This window comes from Daktulosphaira vitifoliae, unplaced genomic scaffold (genome assembly GCF_025091365.1).
Source record: "Daktulosphaira vitifoliae isolate Bord-2020 unplaced genomic scaffold, ASM2509136v1 Scaffold_1, whole genome shotgun sequence".
In the NCBI taxonomy this organism is placed as follows: domain Eukaryota; kingdom Metazoa; phylum Arthropoda; class Insecta; order Hemiptera; family Phylloxeridae; genus Daktulosphaira; species Daktulosphaira vitifoliae.
Genome location: NW_026099572.1, coordinates 30,976,672 through 30,998,042, shown reverse-complemented (window position 1 = coordinate 30,998,042; position 21,371 = coordinate 30,976,672). Strand labels below are relative to the sequence as shown.

The 21,371-nt window shown below is 24.3% G+C and overlaps 2 protein-coding genes and 1 long non-coding RNA gene across 7 annotated transcripts in view; 1 reads left to right on the top strand and 2 right to left on the bottom strand.

Annotated features, from left to right (window-relative positions):
• The window catches only part of LOC126894061 (trimethylguanosine synthase-like), a 60,237-nt gene extending 49,275 nt beyond the window's left edge, over nt 1-10,962 (bottom strand). The window contains exons 1-10 of one of the 5 annotated variants that reach the window (XM_050664724.1): nt 10,652-10,954; nt 10,460-10,592; nt 10,244-10,375; nt 7,908-8,225; nt 4,573-4,665; nt 3,997-4,165; nt 3,716-3,932; nt 1,544-1,675; nt 1,071-1,454; nt 2-205 (exon numbers count right to left, since the gene is read on the bottom strand). In XM_050664724.1, the coding sequence (XP_050520681.1) occupies nt 1,072-1,454; nt 1,544-1,675; nt 3,716-3,932; nt 3,997-4,165; nt 4,573-4,665; nt 7,908-8,225; nt 10,244-10,375; nt 10,460-10,590 (1,575 nt within the window). In that variant the 5' untranslated portion in view covers nt 10,591-10,592; nt 10,652-10,954 and the 3' untranslated portion in view covers nt 2-205; nt 1,071. Of the gene's footprint in view, nt 1; nt 206-1,070; nt 1,455-1,543; nt 1,676-3,715; nt 3,933-3,996; nt 4,166-4,572; nt 4,666-7,907; nt 8,226-10,243; nt 10,376-10,459; nt 10,593-10,651 lie in introns of those variants that run through there. The other 4 variants (XM_050664723.1, XM_050664727.1, XM_050664725.1 and 1 more) reach the window with 4 other exon arrangements.
• A 101-nt stretch (nt 10,963-11,063) lies between these two features.
• Nucleotides 11,064-15,031, top strand: LOC126894056 (DNA helicase MCM9-like). The gene is made up of 13 exons (XM_050664707.1): nt 11,064-11,166; nt 11,259-11,367; nt 11,434-11,612; nt 11,701-11,867; nt 11,976-12,110; nt 12,209-12,315; nt 12,517-12,733; nt 12,796-13,029; nt 13,122-13,268; nt 13,334-13,509; nt 13,576-13,809; nt 13,871-14,037; nt 14,095-15,031. The coding sequence occupies exons 2-13, from the start codon at nt 11,273-11,275 to the stop codon at nt 14,910-14,912; spliced, it is 2,676 nt and encodes an 891-aa protein (XP_050520664.1). The 5' UTR covers nt 11,064-11,166; nt 11,259-11,272; the 3' UTR covers nt 14,913-15,031.
• Nucleotides 15,032-16,001: 970 nt separating this feature from the next.
• LOC126893918 (uncharacterized) lies at nt 16,002-21,203 on the bottom strand. Its single transcript, XR_007701286.1, has 3 exons — nt 20,661-21,203; nt 17,715-17,838; nt 16,002-17,585 (listed from the first exon to the last, which is right to left on the bottom strand). It is a non-coding gene; the product is annotated as an uncharacterized LOC126893918 (long non-coding RNA).
• Nucleotides 21,204-21,371: the final 168 nt, after the last annotated feature.

Sequence of the window (21,371 nt, the reverse complement as noted above, 5' to 3'; positions counted from 1 at the left end):
GTCAATAAAATTACACATATATTTGGTTAGAATAATTTTAATTAAATTACAAATTCTATCCATCAAAAATATCATATGAGTAATTTCCTGTTGTTTCATGACACAATCCATATAATTCACCATAATAAACAGTAATAGAGTTGTATCGTGAATTCAGAACATTTTGTTGAACCTCAATCCAGCCATCAATAGTTGAACTTAAACACTGGAAGAAAAAGGGACCGGGTAGACATTTAAATAATTCAATTAAAATTATTTTATATTTATGTTATAATTTTCTTTAAGGCTTACAAAAAAATAATAATAATAATCCATAAAAACTTTTTTTTAACTAGTCAATTTTTTTTCTTACTACTTATATTTAATCAATATTTAAATTTAATCTACATAGGTTTTAGTTTATTTCTCAGTTGAAAAATATACTATTCTGAAATTGCCATAAAAAAATAGGCACTTAAAAAACTATGTAGTTAATAGTTTTACAACTTAAATCAAATTTTAAAATATTTAAATTCATACTATTATGAAGAACGTGAAGCAGTTCAAAGTATGGCAAAAAAACAAAATAAGAGAAGATTGGATGGAGTCTAAAAGCTGGTGTAAAGGAAACAAATATACAATGAGTAAGGCAAAGTTTAAGAAGTATGATGAGTTGTATGGTAGGCTAGGAACAAAAGAAATTGTAATAGAAGTCTATAGAATAGCAAAAGTAAGAAAAAAACAGTCTAAAGTTTATCATTATATAAGGTAAATAAAAAGTGATCATAAGAAGGTGGAAAAAGCATTTTGAAAAAATTTCTGAATGAGAATCCAAAAGAGACATTAAAGGATATCTTGTGAGACTGGTAGATTTAATTAATGAGAAAGAGGTAAATTGAGAAATTGTGTCAAGTGGAAGTTTAGAATAAGAGTGGCAGACCCCAAGTAGTTGGTATAAGAGCAAGGAAAAAGATGAAGACTTAGAAATAAGAGAAATAAACAGGAATATTTATTTATCATTAATATATTTGAATTACTTATAATAAACATGAATAATAAATTTTATAAATGCTTTAAAACCCAAGATTTACTTTAATTCATTGCTTTCTCCATTTCAATATTTTCATTCTTGGACTTCTTTAAAATATCTAAATAAATAAAAATGATTCTTACATCAAAAATGTTTGTGTTTTTTGGTAAATGAAGGGCAATCTCAGTAGTGATATTTCTGGCAACAGATAATAATTTTTTTACTCCTCCATTCTCTGGCATTATATTGGACAACTTATATTCCTCAAGATTCATTTTCTCCGGACCGCCCCATGGTGGGGATAAAAATACAACATCTGCTTTTAAAGATTCAGCTACACTGAAAAAATCACCAACAATGAATTCAATTCTATCAGCAACTCCATATAATTCTGCATTACTACGAGCCATTTCAATTTTTTTAGGATCTTTGTCAATCGCTATAACTACATACATAAATTTAGTTAAACTAAAATTGAACAAATTTACTGGAACTCGCCCAATTTATGAATAAATATACATTTTTTAATTTTACCTAATTCACATGTCATTGCAAACTGAATAATATTTCCTCCAGCTCCGCAAAATGGATCAATAAGAAGATAACAACTACAACGTTCTGCTATATGCTTACTAATTACTTCTGGAGTAACAGAGTACCAACTTTCTATAAACATAAAATTTTAAAATAATTTTTTTTTTAATTATAATTTCATAATCTCAACTACATACAAATGGTTTATATACAAAAGGATAAAACGCTCATTTTTCAGAAACAATTTCACTTGTTGATGTATCAATCGAGTTAGATGAAAAATATGTATGAGTAATATTATTGTATATAATCTGAAAGGATGAAATGAATAATGATAGTGGACTGTATGAGGTAATTAACAATGATTAAACATGTAATGCACTTTTTGTCATTAATAAAACAATAGAAATTAATAAAATAAACAACACAGTTGTTATGGTACAAATAATGTTGTTACGAACCAGTATTGTTATTATACTAATGTAGTGGGGTTAAGTAATAATTAGTATTAGACAACGAATAAGCAACAATCAATCGCGTTCGAACCATTGTATAAATATATTGTGTTACGACTTATAAGTGATTTTACCTTAAGACAATTAATGTATTAATTATAAATAATAGTATTTCTAAATTTAAAGAACAGCTGTATAAATATATATTGTGCCGTAATCTTTTATTTTCATTTTACATTACAACTACATCCACTCCAAACACGTTACCGTGTCTCATTCTAGGTGGGACACAACAATGTGGACGGGGCCCACTTATTAAAAACACCAAAAAAGTACAAATAATGGCATTAATTATGTAAAATTAAACAAACAACTAGATGCAAACGTCAAAACAGTACTCATCAGTTAGGCCTTATGGATAACTTGAATTGCAGCCGTTTAAAAAATACTCTACACAGATATATAATTAGATAATTAAATCTAGATAATCATTTTTCATTTTTTTTTTTATATTAAAATATAAAAATATGATTTTAAGGTAGTCTCAGAATACAAAAATTATTAAATAAAAAAATTACATCGATCAAAAGATATTGTTAATAATTACTGGATCAAAAGTTATAAGACTTATCAGTTAGATCTGTTCTACAATGTATATACAGTGTGATTTATTAAGTATACTAACCACCTTTTTTTTTTATTAAATGATGATTTTTTCATAAAAATGTATAGATTAAAAATATAGTTTTTTTCTTTTTTTAGGTGGGGCTCCTTGGCCGTGATTACACGTATATCATGAGTATATCACAGTAAAATAGCTATTGAACAATGAAAGTGGTTAATAGTTAGTCACTAGCATATAAGTTACACAGATATTACACTAAGTTAAATATTTTTATTTTTTTATTACACTAAGTTGAGAAATATTGTCATCTTTCGTACAGAATTATGATCTTGTTTCAAAAATTAGGCAAGATAATGAGGAAAATATAACTTATTTTTATAAACCATTGTTAATATCAAATTAATTGTAAGAAAAAAATTTTCCTTGGGGAAAATTTTAGGGATAATTTTTAAAAGTTAAATAATATTATATTATTATTTAATAATAGGTTTCCATCTATTATTCTTTTTTTACTATTAAAAATGATTTTGACATTTAGATAATCAAAATTGTATTATTACTTTTTGAGTTGATATAATTTTTAGGTTATAAGCGGGTGAGGTCTGAAAGAAGAATTTCTATTTGTGTATAATGGTAAAAAATGTGATGCTAAATACTACTATGCTCCTCATCCATTATAAATCTTCAAATGCTAATATCTCAAAGAGTATACTCAATAAATCACACTTTTTTTTTTATTAAACTAATTATTAATATAAAATGGTACTGAGATTAAGTCATCTAAATTTAATAATATTTGGAGTCATCTTTTTTTTTCATATAGATAATATTTATAATTAAACATAAATGAGTCAAAATATAGTATGAATATTTTAATATATTCTAAATAAGAGTTTAAACATTTTTGACAGTATACTAAAACATGTTAATACATTTTTTAAAAAAGAAAGAAAATATTATACTTTAAATTAAGTAACATAAATTTATTCTAATTAAATAAAATTTGTAGTAATCCCTACAGTGTAGTTAATTTTCATTTCTTAGTTTTTAATTCAACTTATTAAAAGTTTAAATGTGTAGAATAATATCTACCTTGGTCTAACTTCACACCTTCTTCAAACTTTGAGAATAAAATAAAACGTTTTTTCCAATATTTCATTAGTACTGAATCAATTTCTAAATCACTGAAACCAAATTTTTCTAATTTAATTTTGGTAGAATTATTAAAAAATTTTGATCTTTTTTCTTTTTTTTTTAATTTTCTTTTTGAATTCATATCAATTTCTGTATTTTCATTTTTAAGACTGAACTGCAAAATATAATTAAGATTGGATTTTTTTACTTAATTTATTTTATTTTAAAGAAAAAGATACTTTTTCTGGAATTCTGTATATGTTTAAATGACTAGTAGATTTTATCAAATGTTTTTTATGGTATTCCACGTGGCCAAAATCAAAATTAGTTTGATCACAATATGTGTATCCCATTTTACTCAGTGCTTGGTAAACTCTCACCAGTTGAAAATTACAGTTGGGAAAATGTCTAAAAAAGAAATATATTAAATTATATATTATAAATAACACATGAACAATAAAATAATTTTTTTAATTTAAAATTTTATAATTGAAGTAAATTATTAGAAATTTTCTTAAAGATATAATTGATGACTTGAAATAAATAAAATTTTGAACAAAGTATATTATTAATAAACCAACATTTATTTAAAAATTCAAAATACCCATTGCACCCTTTACCCTTTACATTTCAGTTTTTATATTTTTAGAAATATCTGGTCCACACCACATTTTACATATTGTTAGACTTAACCCTTCATCATTATAACTTATTTTTTTGAGAAACAACATATTATTGATTTCAAGTCGTTAAATATGAGTTTTACTAACAGAAGAATTTAATAATACTTTAAAATGATAATTAAAAACACATACTTATACTTATAAATAAATTCAAATTTAGAGTCATTGAAATTTTCTTCTACATTGATTTGGCTACAAAAAGAAGTCGACTGAACCGCTTTATTTCTAGAAACACAAGCCACATGTGGGAATTAATTAAAACTTAAAGGTGTTTAGTTAAATAATTCTATTTTAATACTATTTGATAATTTAAATAGATAAAAATAATTTGCAATATAATTGATTTTAAAAATTACAAGTTCAAAACTTTTGATCAATTCAACATTTTTCTTTTACAAAAAAATATCCCCAACAACATTATTTTTTTAAATTACTATATGTTTTATATATAAAACATTTTTAATAAATAAATTATTGAATAATTAATTTTAAAACAGCACAATTTTCTTATGCTAACAATAAAAACATAAAAAATTCTATGGAAAGCAGGTAGCAGCAAAACTAGAATAATATTTTGTGGGTGCTATATTCATTTATCCTCCATTCTAAAAATCGATTTTAATTTAAAAAATTATTTATTTTTTTAATTCTTTGGGAACTAAAAATGATTCTTGAAGTTAAGTAGAATATTGGCCAATGTATGAGATAAAGGTATTGTCGGAATAGATTTTTTTTTTTTTATTCCAATATTAACCCGCAGGGGAATCCACAAGGATTACAACCCAACCCAACCCCGTGGACCATAGTTAATTCAGTGGGGTTGGCAACACGTACCACTGATCTTAGCCGGTCATGACTTTGGTTAGTTGTTAGGTCTGTTTGGGCAACCCGGCTTGCTAACAGCGAATAGGCCCCCCTAACCCAGCCATACCAAGTGAAAGGATTACTAACTTGTCATAGGGTAGTTAGCAGAAAGGTAAAGTGACCATTGGGATTCTCTATGGCACCTGGCGCACCATAGAGTATACAGCATATGAGTATCACAGTATCGAGCTCTGTTGTGATGGACCTTTATTTCTCGACTACTCGTTGGAACTATATGGATAAAAACATACAAACACCATAAAATAACGAACTTGGGACGAACAGGGATCCTACGGACAACCTGTTGGAACAAGAACGTGAACTGGCGACTCTTCGCAGAAGAATCGCCGAACTTAAAAGACTTTAAAACTTAGACCTGAGAAACTGAGCGGCAGTCAGAAGCGCAAGGTAAAGAGGAGCTGGGCAATCATGGAGGGGTAGAAGAAACTACCAAAAGAGGGAGACAAGGGAACCGATGACTTGAAAAAGTAAAAGGGAACCAAAGCTCAAAAAATTGAGGACAAGGGGCAAGAACCTCCATGTAAGAAAACTCATTGTACTAGTAATAGTGGGGTGAGCATTAGAATCCATACCTAGGACACTAATACTCACCATCCTATTTGGGGAAGCAGTAACATCAACCAAAGAGGAAAGGTAACAATGGATCTATTATACGGATACAGTCCTGAAAGGGCTGTAAATATACTACAGGACTCCATTGTCTCGGCTTACATAAAAAAGTACATTTTCAAATTCAATTATCAAGATTAATATTAGGTTAAACCCAAAATGACTATGAGATTGTCTTCGAAATATTGTCCTCTTTCAATTTTGTAATAAGTGTTAAAGATCTAAATGTAATACAGAATGAGTAAAATGCATTCTTTTAAGATATGTTTAGATTACTTTTGTAGATTTTTTTGTCGACTGGTGCTGCAGCTATTGATTATATTTTAAAAATATTAACAGATGATGATGCGGCGTGCGGTGTGGCTATATGTCGCCGAAACGTTATCAATATTTCTTTAAATAATTTCGCTAACACGCGTGGACCAATTTTATTATGCCTGCATTCAATGTTTGAATTGTTATTACTTTTCAGAATTTTTATTAAATATCGTTTCTGATGATAATATAATATCTACATTTCTCCTATTACTAGTGAATAAAGATATTATGCCAAGTCCATTAATTTGATTTAAAAAAAAATCATAAATGTATCCCCAACTATGCTTTATGTGCTTAGAGTGAGTTAAGCAAAACTAATTTTGTTGTATCTACTGCAGCACTGCTTGTCGCAAGTTATACGAAATATTTTCAAGCATTTTAGCTAAAATTACTATTAAAAAGTGGTGTTGTACTTGGTTTTTTTAAATGGGTAATAAAAATAATAAAAAAATATTTTCTAATAAAAAAATAATTTCCCATAATTAGTTCTAAAAAGATATAACAAAAATTCAAAGTAAGTATATTATTTATTGATGTAATAGCGATCGCTGAATTCAATCAGATCCATAAAAGGGCGGATAGACGATTCTTAATTGATAGGGATATATTAGAGTGTCCCAACTAAAAAAATTTTGGCTTCGCGTTTCATCGCTGTTCCTGTGCTGATTATTAATATATTCAAGATTTTTTAGCTTCGATGCGAAACTGAGAAGAAATTCATTTTACTTGTCGTGAACGGCATCTTGAAATATGTAGCAATACTTAATAGTCTTTTAAATTAGATTTTAAAGATTATATTTTAATGGTGTTTTTGTTTACTTTAAATATTGTCTTAACCTTGTATTAATTCGTAATTAATCATGTATCTTAAAATATAAATAGGGACATGAACACAAATAAAGTGATCAGTACTCATAGTGAATGTTACATTGTATTTTTACTTTGACTCTTCCTATTGGTACTCTTCCGACTGGCTGAAACTGGACTTAGAAACCCAGTTCACCACATACTATTATGTATTTTTTTTTTTTTGTGTCTATCGCCAACTTTTCTTAGCTCTTACTGGACCGATTTTAATGAACAATATGTCAAAAGATTACAATTTGAATTTTGTTGAAGACATTGATCTCGAAAATTGAAAAAAATTACCTCGTTCTCCATAAATTGAGCAAATCTCAAAAAAAATAATTGAATATTGATAAAGATTATTTTGGAATATTTAGAATATAGTTTAATTACTTGAAAATGCAATCACAGAGTTATGTTTATGCGTATTTGTTTACTAACTAACAATTTTATTTTTAAAACATAATTGTCAGTTTTGTTTTATCTTTATTATATTTATATTGTAAATTATTGTGCATTAATCATTAACTATTGTGACAAACTAATAGTGTTATAGCCATGAATGCAATTTGCTTAAATTTCCGAGTCTATAATAATTTCTTGTCTATGGAAAATATATTTATGTAAAAAAACAAATTCAATACAAATAGTAATTTTTAAACATAACTCATAATATCGGATCCCTTATCAGTTTAATATTGAATGATTAGATATTGGAAAAAAATGTTATCAGTTTAGTCCTAATAAACCCAAACCAACACTAATTCCTTTATTAAGTAATTTATAAAATATTTACTAAAAAAACATACAAATCTTTATTGTATTCGACAGATTTTTCTATCTGAAAATGCTTCAAACTTTTTTCTTCTACAAATTTCCAATACAATGCAGTATATTGGATTTTAATATGATTTTGATAAAGTTCATCAATATTAATATCTGAATCATTTAATGTACAGCTACCATATTGTTTTACCCAAGTTTCATTTATAAACTTTTCACCATTTTTTTCCCAATAATTATACCATTCTTTATCTTGAATATTATCTTCCTTTTGTAAAACTTCATAAGTATTTTCTTGATCTATAAATTCATCAATAGATGATGAATTATTTTGATTATTTAAACTGTAAAAAAAATTTAAACATTTTAACAAGGACTTAACAGATTCTTCTAACACTAGGCTTTTTCAATAATATTGATGTTTTTAAACAAACAATAATCTTTTAACAAGAAATCACAATATTAATAATAAACATTTAGCAAAAAAAAAATACTAATTTGCAAAAGTCTAGCAGTAGCTCCGGAACCAGGGGGCAGGAGGGTAATTCCCCCCTAGTCAAAATATAGATAGACGATAATATTATTTCACCAATCTTCCCACACACATACACACACACAAATTGAATTAGACAATAAATTATTCCTAAAAAAAAGTATCATAGTTAAAGATATATGAGGATTTAAAAAAATTGTTTATCATCAATTTCAGATTTTTCAATTATCTCATTGTATTAATTTACTGTTATTATACTACCAATTACGAAAAAAGTTAATTTTATATAAGTCAAAAAATTTATTTTTGATATAATGTGCAAGTTACATAATTTAATTTAATAACATTATTTATAAATGAAAAATAATTAAAATTGTTTGATATTAAAAATTTTCTGGTAACTATGTCTCAATATACATAAAAATTATAATATTGATGTTTTCCTAAATCAACAAAAAAATATATCAACATTTTTTACTTTTAAAACAACATAAGATTTTTCTTTTAATGCTAGCCAATTTATTTCTCTTAAAATAATAATAATAAGAAAAATTATTTTTAGCATTTTTTAGCTTCATATATTTTGTTATTCATCAATTATTAAGTACTTTTTGTAATCATCCCTTATACCTTTAAAACAGAACTGTGAATTATACTCATTTATAAATTTCATTTCTATAATTTCCACTTTGAAGAATCCAAAGTTTGTGTAACTTTGTAGTACGATCATAAAGTAATACAGAAATATTTTTCTTATAAATATCTCCATTATCATCCCAAAAATATAACATCAGATAAAACATATTACTAAATTTTTAAGCCAATGAAAAATATTTGTACTTAACATAACAAAATGTATAAATATATATAATTCACAGCTCTGTTTAGAAGGGTTGCAAATTATTTTTATTAATTAACAACATACATATTTAACTAGCTTATAAAATATAAAATGATCCAATTAAGAAAATGTCTTGTCGGAAACAACTTTTGTACCAGTATTTTGAAATTTATTAACATTTTGATACATAGGAGAGAGGAGTATGATGCCAAGAAATATTTAATGATAAATATTGTTATAACCGTGCTTCTCTCACGGTCTATTTTTTGAAATTGTCAAAACTTCTAAAGTACTGGTCTAATCTACACAAAATTTTAAAGTTTAAACAATAATATGAATAATGCATAAAAAATAATAAACTATATAATCATATTCATTATTACAGCCTAGATTTAAATACCCTAAAAACAATTAAAATTATCTATTAAAATTTCTGAAATTCACACAAAAATAGCTTTAAATTAAAAATATAATTGATGTTACTTTGTAAACATTGATTTTGTTTTGTATTAAAAATATTATAAATAGTCAAAAAAGCATTTTACATTTTAAAAGTACCATATTTTACACAACATTTTGATTAACATAAATAGAACAAAATATTTGGTAAGAAATATTTTTATATAAAAAAAAGGTAATTTATAAATTTGTTAAAGAGCTATGCCCTCTTAAAACCTTAATATTCATAAACACAAACAACTATGAATATCTTTACAAATAACAAAAAGATAATACATGTCACGTAATTTTCATTACTTTGCCAAATACTATTTAACCTAATTTTAATTTAAAAAAAAAAGTCATTTTTTCCTAAGTATACTCTAATTAGTATTAAAATTTCTTAAAAATAAATCTCTAGAATTCATAATAAAAGTTTTATTTTTGAATTCTTCATTAAATAAATAGAATTTTTACTTGGAGAGCATCATCTAAGATATGCCTAAAAAATGCAATATACATTCAAATCCAGGCCACCCTAATAATTATAATAGAATTATTTATCTATTTATTTAAATAAGCTATCTAACCTTATTTTACTTCTAAATTCATCATGATCAATAAACATTGATGAATTAATAACATTTGAATCAGTTTTTTCATCTATTATACTTGAATCATCTGATGAACGTTCAGTACAGGAATTATCCAAGTTATAATTTCTGCAAACAATAAATATTCACAATATATTAAAATTAAAATTTTAATATATTAAATTAACAGATTATCAATTAAATATTGCTTACTTAAAACTGTGATTTGCTAAAAGACGGCTGCAAAGTAATTTTACTTTATAATTTTTATTGGAATTTGAATAAAAATAAATTTCACCAAGAGTTTCATATTTATTGTACATTTTAATATTTGAGCCATCCATGTCTATAACAATGTAATACTTAAAAAAACATTATTTTAGGTAATATATAAATGGTAATTACTTGCTACAATTTTTTCTACATTCAATTAAAAACATTCATGATCTTCAAAAATTAATTTAAACGATATTAATTTTTTAATTGATTAATTTAATATTAATTGATTTGTATGTTTGTTTTACAGTATAATATTATATGTTTGTGATTTAAATTTTCTTAAACTCAGCATTTTGTAAAAGACTATTATAGTATTCATTATTTTAAAAGAACATGCTAAATCCAATTTTCAGACCAGACACTAGCCGATCTACTAAAAACATTTAGAAAAACTCAAAAATTAAGATAAATTATCATAAATATTATTAAATTATATTAATATATTAGATACTATAATCTCATATTAAATAATAACAAATTTGATATGAGTGATATCAAATATTATATCGAAAATGGTGGTATATAATCATTTTTCAATTTACCAGTTATTATTTAGTTTTCAGTGGAGTTTTTTAATTAAGTTAAAAATATAAAAAATGTGAAAAAAATTGTTTTATACCTATGTTTAGTAAACTCTAATTGTGAGTTATATAATTATAAGGATCACTACCCATCTATAAAATTTTATTTCACACTCTATTCTATTGAATTGTCATATTCTCTTTTTCTTTAGAATTATTTTGCAAAATGTTTGATAAATACATTTGTAATTATCATTCAGAAGAAGTTTTAGATATTTTGAAGCAAGTTGATAAAAAACAACACTATTCACTTACAATTAAGTATTAAATTTTTTATATTTTACTCAATTAAATTTTTTTTTATATATTTTTTTATTATATTTATAGTTTTTTAACACTTTTTGAAAAAAATCCAAAGTTAGGTGAAGAAATTTTGTCTGATTCAATTTCTGTGTTGGAACGGTGTGATAAAGAATTAATAAAAGCTCAAAAAACAATAAGAAAAAATTTTAATGACGAAAATATTAAATTGCGTGTAAAAAAAAAAGTTCATACAAGGATAACTGGTTTGTTTAAAACATATAAATATAACAAATGAGCAATATTATATTTTATATTCTTTAATTAAAACAAGATTTTAATTTCATTATTTAGCTTTACCGTTATGTCCTGAATTGCATCGTACAATATTTCCTAGGAATGAAGATATTGGTTCCTTTTTGCGAGTTAATGGGACTGTTATTAGGACAGTTCTACCTAAACTATTAGAGTATAAAAAAATTTATTATTGTACAAAATGCAAAGAACGTTTTGATGCAAAGGTATTTTATTTTAAGATTTATATTGAAAAAAATTAACTTTATTATTTTATATTTAACAATAATTAGTTACAATTTTAATTCTTAAGTTTCTAACTTTATTTTAAACAGATTGATTATGAACAATTCAACAAACTTGTTGTGCCAGACCGCTGTCCAAATCCAGAAGGCTGTCCTGGGACAAGTTTAAAACCTGTGAAAGATGAAGAAGAATTCATTAAAGATTATCAAGAAATAAAAATTCAAGTAGAATAATTATTAAATACTTTTTTTTTTTTTTTTGAAGTTATGTTAGTAAGTTTTTTTTAATTAAGATTTGATACTTACAATATTTGCTTTTGAAGGAACAAATAGGAAAAGTTGGCTTAGGTGCTATGCCACGCTCTATGTGGGTATCTTTAGAAGATGATTTAGTTGATAAGTGCAAACCTGGTGATGATGTCATTATATGGTAGTATTTTTAAAATTAACTATCAAATATTAAATAACATAATTTTAACTTGTAAGATGTAAAATAGTCTAAATTTCTAAATAATTATACATTCAATTTTTTATAAAAAGTAAATTATTTTTTAAATTTTAATTATTTATTTCAAATGTCTAATTACCATTCCTACTAATGAGCTTTATAAAGTATTACTGTTATTTTTAGTGGAACTGTTATTAGAAGATGGCACCAATTAATTTCTAACTCTTACATTGATATTGAAATATGTTTAAGAGCAAATCATCTAATTGTATGTAATGATCAACAGTCTGCAATTATGATAACTGATGAATGGCATAAAGAGTTTGAAAATTACTGGGAGGATAATAAAAGTGACCCTTTTACAGCCAGAGATCATATTATTGCTTCCATTAGTCCTCAGGTTATATTATCATTATAAATAAATTATAAACTAAGACTTATTTAAGTACTTATTATGATTAGACATATGGCTTATACACTGCAAAATTAGCTGTTGCATTAGGTTTAGCAGGTGGTGTGCGAAGACCAGAAAGTGGAGGAATCCGAATTAGAGGAGAAATTCACATACTGCTAGTTGGAGATCCTGGTACTGGAAAATCACAGTTATTGAAATATGCTTGGAAAATTTGTCCTCGATCTATATTTACAACTGGAGTTGGTTCATCAAAAGCTGGATTAACTGTTTCAGCATTTAAAGTAAGTATATTAATAAATTTTGAATTACTACTTGTATGGATATATAATTTATTTCTCATAATTAATTTATAACTACTTCTAAAAATTATTAGGAAGGATCAGAATGGCACTTAGAAGCAGGAGCATTGGTTTTGGCTGATGGAGGGATTTGCTGTGTTGATGAATTTGGTTCTCTTAAAGAAGAAGATCGCACAGCGATTCATGAAGCAATGGAGCAACAGTCAATTAGTGTTGCTAAAGTATAAAAACTATAATATTGCTCTTAAATTTCTTTTAATTTAATTGACAAGTGTAATTAATATAGGCAGGTTTAGTATGTAAACTTGACACTCGGTGTACTGTGATGGCTGCAATGAATCCAAAAACTAGATATAATTTAAATTTGTCTTTAGTGGAAAATATTAAAGTAGCTAGCCCTTTATTAAGTCGTTTTGATTTAATTCTCATTCTAATTGACACCAATAATGAAGACTGGGAAAAGTAATTTCCTATGGTATTTTAGAATAAAGTTCTACTTAATTAATTGTGAATAACATTTATTTTTAGAATTGTTTCATCCTATGTTCTACAAGGGAAAAAACCTGAATGTTCAGATAATTCTGCCACTTCTTTATGGAATTTGGAAAAACTTCAACATTATTTTTGTACTATTAGAAATTCAAAACCAGAAACTACCGAAGAGGCAAATATTGTTTTAAGCAAATATTATTGGATGCAACGTCAAAGTTGTCAAAGAAGTGCTGCTCGGACAACAGTTCGGTTTTTAGAAAGTCTTTTAAGGTTATATTAATCTAAATTATACTTTGAAACATAAATGTAATGATTATTTTATTTGGTTAAGACTTTCCCAAGCTCATGCTAAACTTATGTTCAGAAAACAAGTCCTTGTTCAAGATGCAATAGTTGCAGTATCATTGATGGAATGTTCAAATGATGAAGGATCAAATAATATTAATACATTGTATACTAATTTTCCAATGAATCCTAAAGATGATTATCTAAAAACAAGTATATAATTTTATCATTTCCACTATTCCAAAGTTAAAACTTTTTTTTTTCTTGAAGTGGAAGAAATATTAACAAAACTAGGGCTGGAAGACATTTTGAAAAAAGAAATGGATTGGTGGTTTCAAAATTCAGTACCTAAAGATTCAAAAATATGTGATAATATTAATAATAAATCTGAAGAAAGCTCAGACTTATCAAAAAAAATAACAAATAAAATTACAGAAACAATACAAAATATAAGAATAAAAAAACAGTCAGACTTTTATTTAACTCAAACACAAAATGCTGTTAAAAAGCAAAATATTGTTTCATCAAAAATATTTTCACCAAAAAAAATTAATGCTGAAAATGAAGATTCTAATGATGAAGACATATTTGTCAAAAACTCTAAAAATAAAACATCAAATTTAAAATTATCAACAAACAATGTGATAAGTAACAGTACTAATAATAATGTAAGTTTGCAGACATCCAATGATTTTTTGTGCAATGTTAATATTAATATAGATCGATCATTAGCTTTTAAAACACCTAAATGTTCTAAAATTGTACCAGCAGATATTTTTAATAAAAAATCAGATCCCAATGAAGTGATTGTTACTGGAAATATCACAAGTAAAACAATACCTCAATCTACATTTAATTCAGTAGAAACAGCCAAATTAAAATTGAGTAAATTTAAATTTAGTAAAAATTCAAAAAGTCCAAACGTTGATAATAAATATGATACAAATTCATTAAATTTAAATAATTCAAATAAAAAAGATAATGCAGTTCCACAACCACAAAAATATTCAAAAATAATACCAACCAATTTGGCTCAAATTTTTTCTGCAGAAGATGATGATGATTTGTCATATTTAGACTTGGAATAACTATAATAAAGATCACTCGTATTAATAAGCCTATTAAAATTCTTATTGAAGTTTATTGTAAATTTTACAGATTAATTTTGTTTTAGCTGATATGTTTAATTATAATTATATTAATTTTCATAAAATATAATTTAACTATCTATTGTTTTACAACAAAAACATTATTCTTTAAAACCTGTTTCTGCTTAAGGTTTGTAATTGTGATTAATTATGATTCACTTATCATAAACCACTAATTAATCAAAAAATAGCAAAATTAGTAAATTTTTATTTGTTTCTTGTAGATCAATATTTTTCTCAATTTTTCAATCTTAAAAAGTTTTTTTTTATATTCACCACTTTACCTTATAAGGATGTCAACTTTAATTTCTTAAATGGCAACACCTTTAATTAACAATTAAAACTATTNAACTTTAATTTCTTAAATGGCAACACCTTTAATTAACAATTAAAACTATTTAAAATAACCATCAAGATATTTCCCTTTTCAAACAATAAATTTTACAAAGTTCAAAATTTATAATAAATTAAAAACATTTATTTTCAAATATATATGTAAAAATGAAATTAATAATATTGACAATAGTAAAATAATCACTAATGAATACTATTGGCGCCAAAACGCGAATTTATATTTGACTTATTTGGCGGCAAAGCTGCAGTGGTTTGGCAACACCTCCACCAGTTTGCCCACTTATCAGCATTTGTAGGCGACAGGTAGTTGCATTACAGTTAAGCTTCTTTATCTTATCTATGATTGTATTTTAAAAATTTATATAATAGTCAAGGTGAAGTTTTTTCGTGTGAAATAGTAAAAAAAATTTTCACATTATTTTAAAGTAAAGTTTTTTGAAGTACATAAAGTACAATTTAGATAACCAAGCTATATATCGTTTTAAAGTATTCATGCTGTTAATTATAATACACAATACATAGTATAGTTTAACACGTTCATATTTTACATAAAAACATTATAGTCAAATTCATCTTTTAAAGTATATTGTTCATTTTATTGTTAAAAATTCATATGGTTGTTTTATACATTGTTTGAAATATTATTTTAATATATTTTGTGTTAAAATTCTCTATTTTATATATTACGTTTTTAAGTTTAAAATACCATAACTTTTTGAAAAATATATGGATCAATAAAATTTTTTCATGAGAAATACTATTTATATTCCTCTTTCATGCGACATATTTTTTTTTAAATCGGACTATTTCCTTTAATACAGAGGAATTCAAAACTTAAAAATGCATATAGAATGTATACCTTTTTCAATATATTTGTAAATGTTTTGGAAATACTGACACTTTTATATATATATTAAATTAAAGCTCTGTATTATTTTTTAATATGAAAAAAAATTTTTCGAATTTTACATTGTCCTCGTGGTGTAAATGGCTACCATATTCAAAAATATGCTATTTTTGTGTTAAAATTCTTGGTTTTGTATTTTATTTAGTCGAGAAAAATAACTTTAAAATTTGAACTAACTAAATTACCATTTTTATTAAGTGACGAATGTGACGTACGATTTCTGAGACAGTAACACTTGTGTTACTTGTGGCACTAATTTTTTTTGCATTTTTTCTTAATTCTTTTTAAGTTAAAATAAATTTTTAACTCATTTGATTTTTATCAAATTTCAAAAAGTAATTTCTTATTCATATTAAAATTATTTTACTATATTTTAAATTATAGCTTCGATGCAAAGCTGAGAGGGTATTTTTGTGGCTATCATACATTTTCTCAGCTCTCACTTGACCTAATTTTTTTTATACGATACGTCATATATTTACAATTCGTATCTAGTTAAACATAATACCCTCAAAAATTGAAAAAAAAAAATTCTACTTAATCAATAAAAAAGTTACTTAGCCCACATTCTCCATAAAGACAATGAAAATCATTAATTTCTAATGTTTTCTAAGTATTTATCGTCGAATTAGATTTGATATATGTTTCAACTACAAAATTTAAAATTTTACTTTATACACTTTATTTTGTCTTTACAGTGAAAATGCGGTAGTCATTAACATATCCTATGTTTGTGTTAAAATTCTCGATTTTATATTTTACATTTTTAACTTTATATTTCTAGAAATTTTTGAAAAATGTATAGATCAATACAATTTTTTATGATAAATACTATTTATATTCCTCATTCATTCAATTTTTTGTAAATAAAACCATTTCCCTTTATATATATTTATTTATATATTACACTTATAAATCATAAAACTTGTAATCAGAATATAAATAAGGAAATAAGAGATCATGTAGATTTGGAACAATCCACCATTTTTTTTAAATTAAACACTATCTACAGATTTACATCGAAAACATGTGTTTTTTATGATAGTAAGTATACTTATTATTAATATATAATTATTACTTATTAAAATACCCACTATGCAATGTTACATATCATTGAAGTTCTTAAAACGTTTCATGGGAACTTGTAACATCCCATACATTATTACTATGATGTAAAGGTGATATCCCTGAGCTTGTTAAGATTATCAACACTTATAAAATATTTAAGGTTTGTTATTTATAAGAATTAATAGTATGTCTCCTTCAAACATTGTATACACATCCTCTAGAAACGTGTGAATGTCTGATTGGAATATTACCAGAACATTTAAAGATAATGTCATCATAATATGCTAGATGTACATACAATAAACATTTTTTAAATCATTAAATAAAATGTTATAACCGTGATGTATATTAAAAAACAAAAAAAATATTCATGGGATATTAAATTTAGGCATTAGTAGCTAGAACTTTTTTACCTTTTTAGTACATTAAAAACACCCTTAATTTGTATTAATTATGTTTATTAAAACAATAGGTGTTACTAGCATATAAATAATAACTTGGACTAAATATATAACCACTACACAAAAACAACATCACCTGAAACATAATATATAATTGGATAAGTTAAAGAACTATAAAAAAAATATAAATTCAAAATAAAATATACCAGTAATAGTAAGTCAAAAATAGACATAGCTACATTAAACCATATATGTATGTCAATATTATACAAATTATTAAAATAGTATCACAATATTATACAATTATATAATTATAATAGACTATTAAATAAAATAAATAGTAAACATAAAATATAAAAATTATATACCTACTTAATTAGTAATAATAAATATATAATAAACTTAAAAAACAAAAATGAATGCATTTTGAATAATTAATAATTTATACCAAGCTTGTTTTAATAAGTTAATTTTATAAGTTATTTCAGAAAGTGAATGATTTAAAGTTGATATAACTGCTTGTTCATTAGATATATGAATATAAAAATTAATAACAAATTTGTATTTATAGTATATAAGTCAAATATGGAAGATACAATTGGCTCAGTAAAAATTGGAGATGAATTTAAACATTTTTGAACAATTAATATAAAAAATGATTCATTTTTTGGTTTATGATGTGGTTAACCATAACAATGTCACTATTTTTTAATATTATATATTTATCACGTTCATTGCATGTATTAATAATTATATTTAGATCTTATAAAATTATTTTTTCATATAATCTATCATCTAAACTAAAGTAAAGAGAAGATATATTAATATCTTTAAAAGTAATAATAGAATCAAAAATTATACTACTGGATATTAAATGTTTTTGTTTTTTAATAACTATTAGTTATTTCTCAAAGAGAATATTTGGCACTTTTTATTGATTTTTTTATGTATTGTAAATAATTTTCAAATTAAACTAAAATTATCAAGACGGCCATGAGTTTTAAAATATATAAGAAGATGTAATAAGCTATGAACGAATGAGTCCCATACAAAGAAGAGTACTGAGAAACATATTCATTCAGTAAGTTTTGAGCTAAATCATTTGAAGTGTGACATTTATCAGGAGATATGAAAATTCTTACTGCACAGACCAAGAGTTTAAAATAAGAATATTTTAATTTATTTAAATTTCCTTTTAAAACTATTAATCCTGAGTGTAGAACAAACATTATTAGTTCAATAGTTTTATAGTATTCTATACTATCCAATTGATGTAACTAAAGAAGTTTCTATTACATTAAGAGACAGTAATATAGAACTACAATTAACATCTAAATTTGAAATCATCTCAGATTCTAATATTGGATGTGTAGGCATATTAGAGTTATTTGATTTGTTAGAAGATGTTGTTAATTTCTGTTTTTCCAATTTTAACATTTGTTTGAAGTATCTAGTTGTAACTTCTCCTACAATTTTTTTTTCTTTATTATTAATATAACTTAGTTAAGTGACATTATATTTTTAATCATACTCAATAACATATATTCAAAAAATATCACTCGTACCATAATGGCAAATAAATTTAAAATTTTCAAATTATTATTAGACTATTTCATTATTAATACAATGTTTGTTTTTAATAAATTTCTAAAAACTGTCTTTTATTTACAAAATCTTTTTACTTATTAAAAAACTCGTTACTTTATAATTATACACATAACAAGGATTCTTCTTTTAAATTTTTTATCTGTTTTATTATAGTATGGACACATCTTACCGTAGGAGATATTTCATACAAAGCAATATCTGGAGGATGTTAAAAAAGTTGGTAACACAACAAATGAGTAGTTTTATGCCTCAACTACTCATTTAAAGTCAAACTTTTCTTAATAAACAACAAGAATGATAATTTGATATAACCGCTGATTATGATATCATTTTCAGGTATAATTATAAATGTAAGATGTAGTATTTCATCAATCTATAGCATTTGATGCCAGTAACAATTTTACAAGATGCAAAAACCTTACAAGGACTTTTTTTCCGTCTATAGAATTTGAATGTCTTTTTGATTATAATTACCCTGAAGAATATTGAGATGATCTTTATGTTTAGGATCAGTAGGATACGAATACTTATTGGATTACTTAATTGTTATCCTACTTTTTTATCAAATATAATAATTTTATCTAAAATATAGCATAATTTACACTATATTTATCACATCTATCGTAGTACTTAATACAATAGTTCAAAGTTAATTATATTTTTGAAATTAAATAAGCAAATTAAGAAAATATAATGACAACTCTTATTTTTCTAAATTTAATTAAATCTAATAGAATATATTTAAGGGTCCTTAATAATATCTTGATATAGCCATATAAATAAAAAAACTTTGAGGAATGGGGCACAACTCCTAAGATTATTTTTACTATAAACAATATCGTTTTACTGTAATTGCCTATTGTTATAACTGAAAAAAAAACTATCTGAGATTAAAAACAAAATTTTTTTTATTAAAACTTTGTTTTGATAAAATTAAGAATTAAAAAAAAATTATCGAGACTCAGTTATTATTATAATATTTTTCATCAAATGAGACTTATGTTTAGCCTTTGATTTGATTTGTAATATTTTTTTGCTTCTGAAAAAAAAAATGAATTAAAATTTAACATCAAAGAAGTAGAACTACTAATTTTAAAAGTGATATAGCCTGTTGACATTCTAAAAAGTTGTTTTTACACGAAGTTATTTTTTAAATACTGTGTAAAAATCAAAATTTTAAACATTAATTAATTTGCAAAAAAATTTGCTCTAAAACTACATGCACGTATTTTGATGAGGATTAGAACTAGTATTATCATTTTTATACTAAAATCTAAAATATAATATTGAAAATAATTAAACATTTTTGTTTAGAACAATTAATAATTATACTTTAAGTTCACAATATACCTTTCAGTTTTTTAGATTGGTCATGCAGACCAGCCACTTTTTCCTTCATTGTTTCCAGAGTAAGATCCTAGACTTATACATTATTTCGTTGAATTGAAAAAAGGATATTTAACAACAATCATTTTATGTTCATATCAAACAATCAGTTAAGAATAATTGTTTTTTGATAAGATATCTTATCAAAAAACATTTATGAGCCAAAAATTTCAAATAGAATGCAACTCGAACAAAATTTATTTCTTAGCACTGCTTATAATAACATTCTAAATCTGCTCCTGGTACGTCATCGCAGAAAAGAATGGTAATTTAAAAACTGAGTTAATCTCTCGTTCAAAAAATAGATGAGTCCATGACCGAATTCGAACATGCATATTTGAGACTGTCATTTGGTTATTCTCCTTTATAAAAGTCTAAATTACTATTTTTAAAACTGTTTTTAATAATTTTTATTTTATGTATGAAGGTATTGTATTAACTTAAATACTATTTACGAGCTCGAAATTATAACACAATTATAATTTTTTTATAAAAATATGCGTGATTTTTATTTTATAGGTAATTTTTTGATATGGATATTTAATAAGCCTCTAATCTATTCAAATATAGAAAAAAAATACATATAATTTTTCAATTTTATGGCAGAGGATACATTTTTCTACTGACTTTCAGTTCATAAGCGTAATTCAGGGGGCTAAAATTTAAGGAAATTAC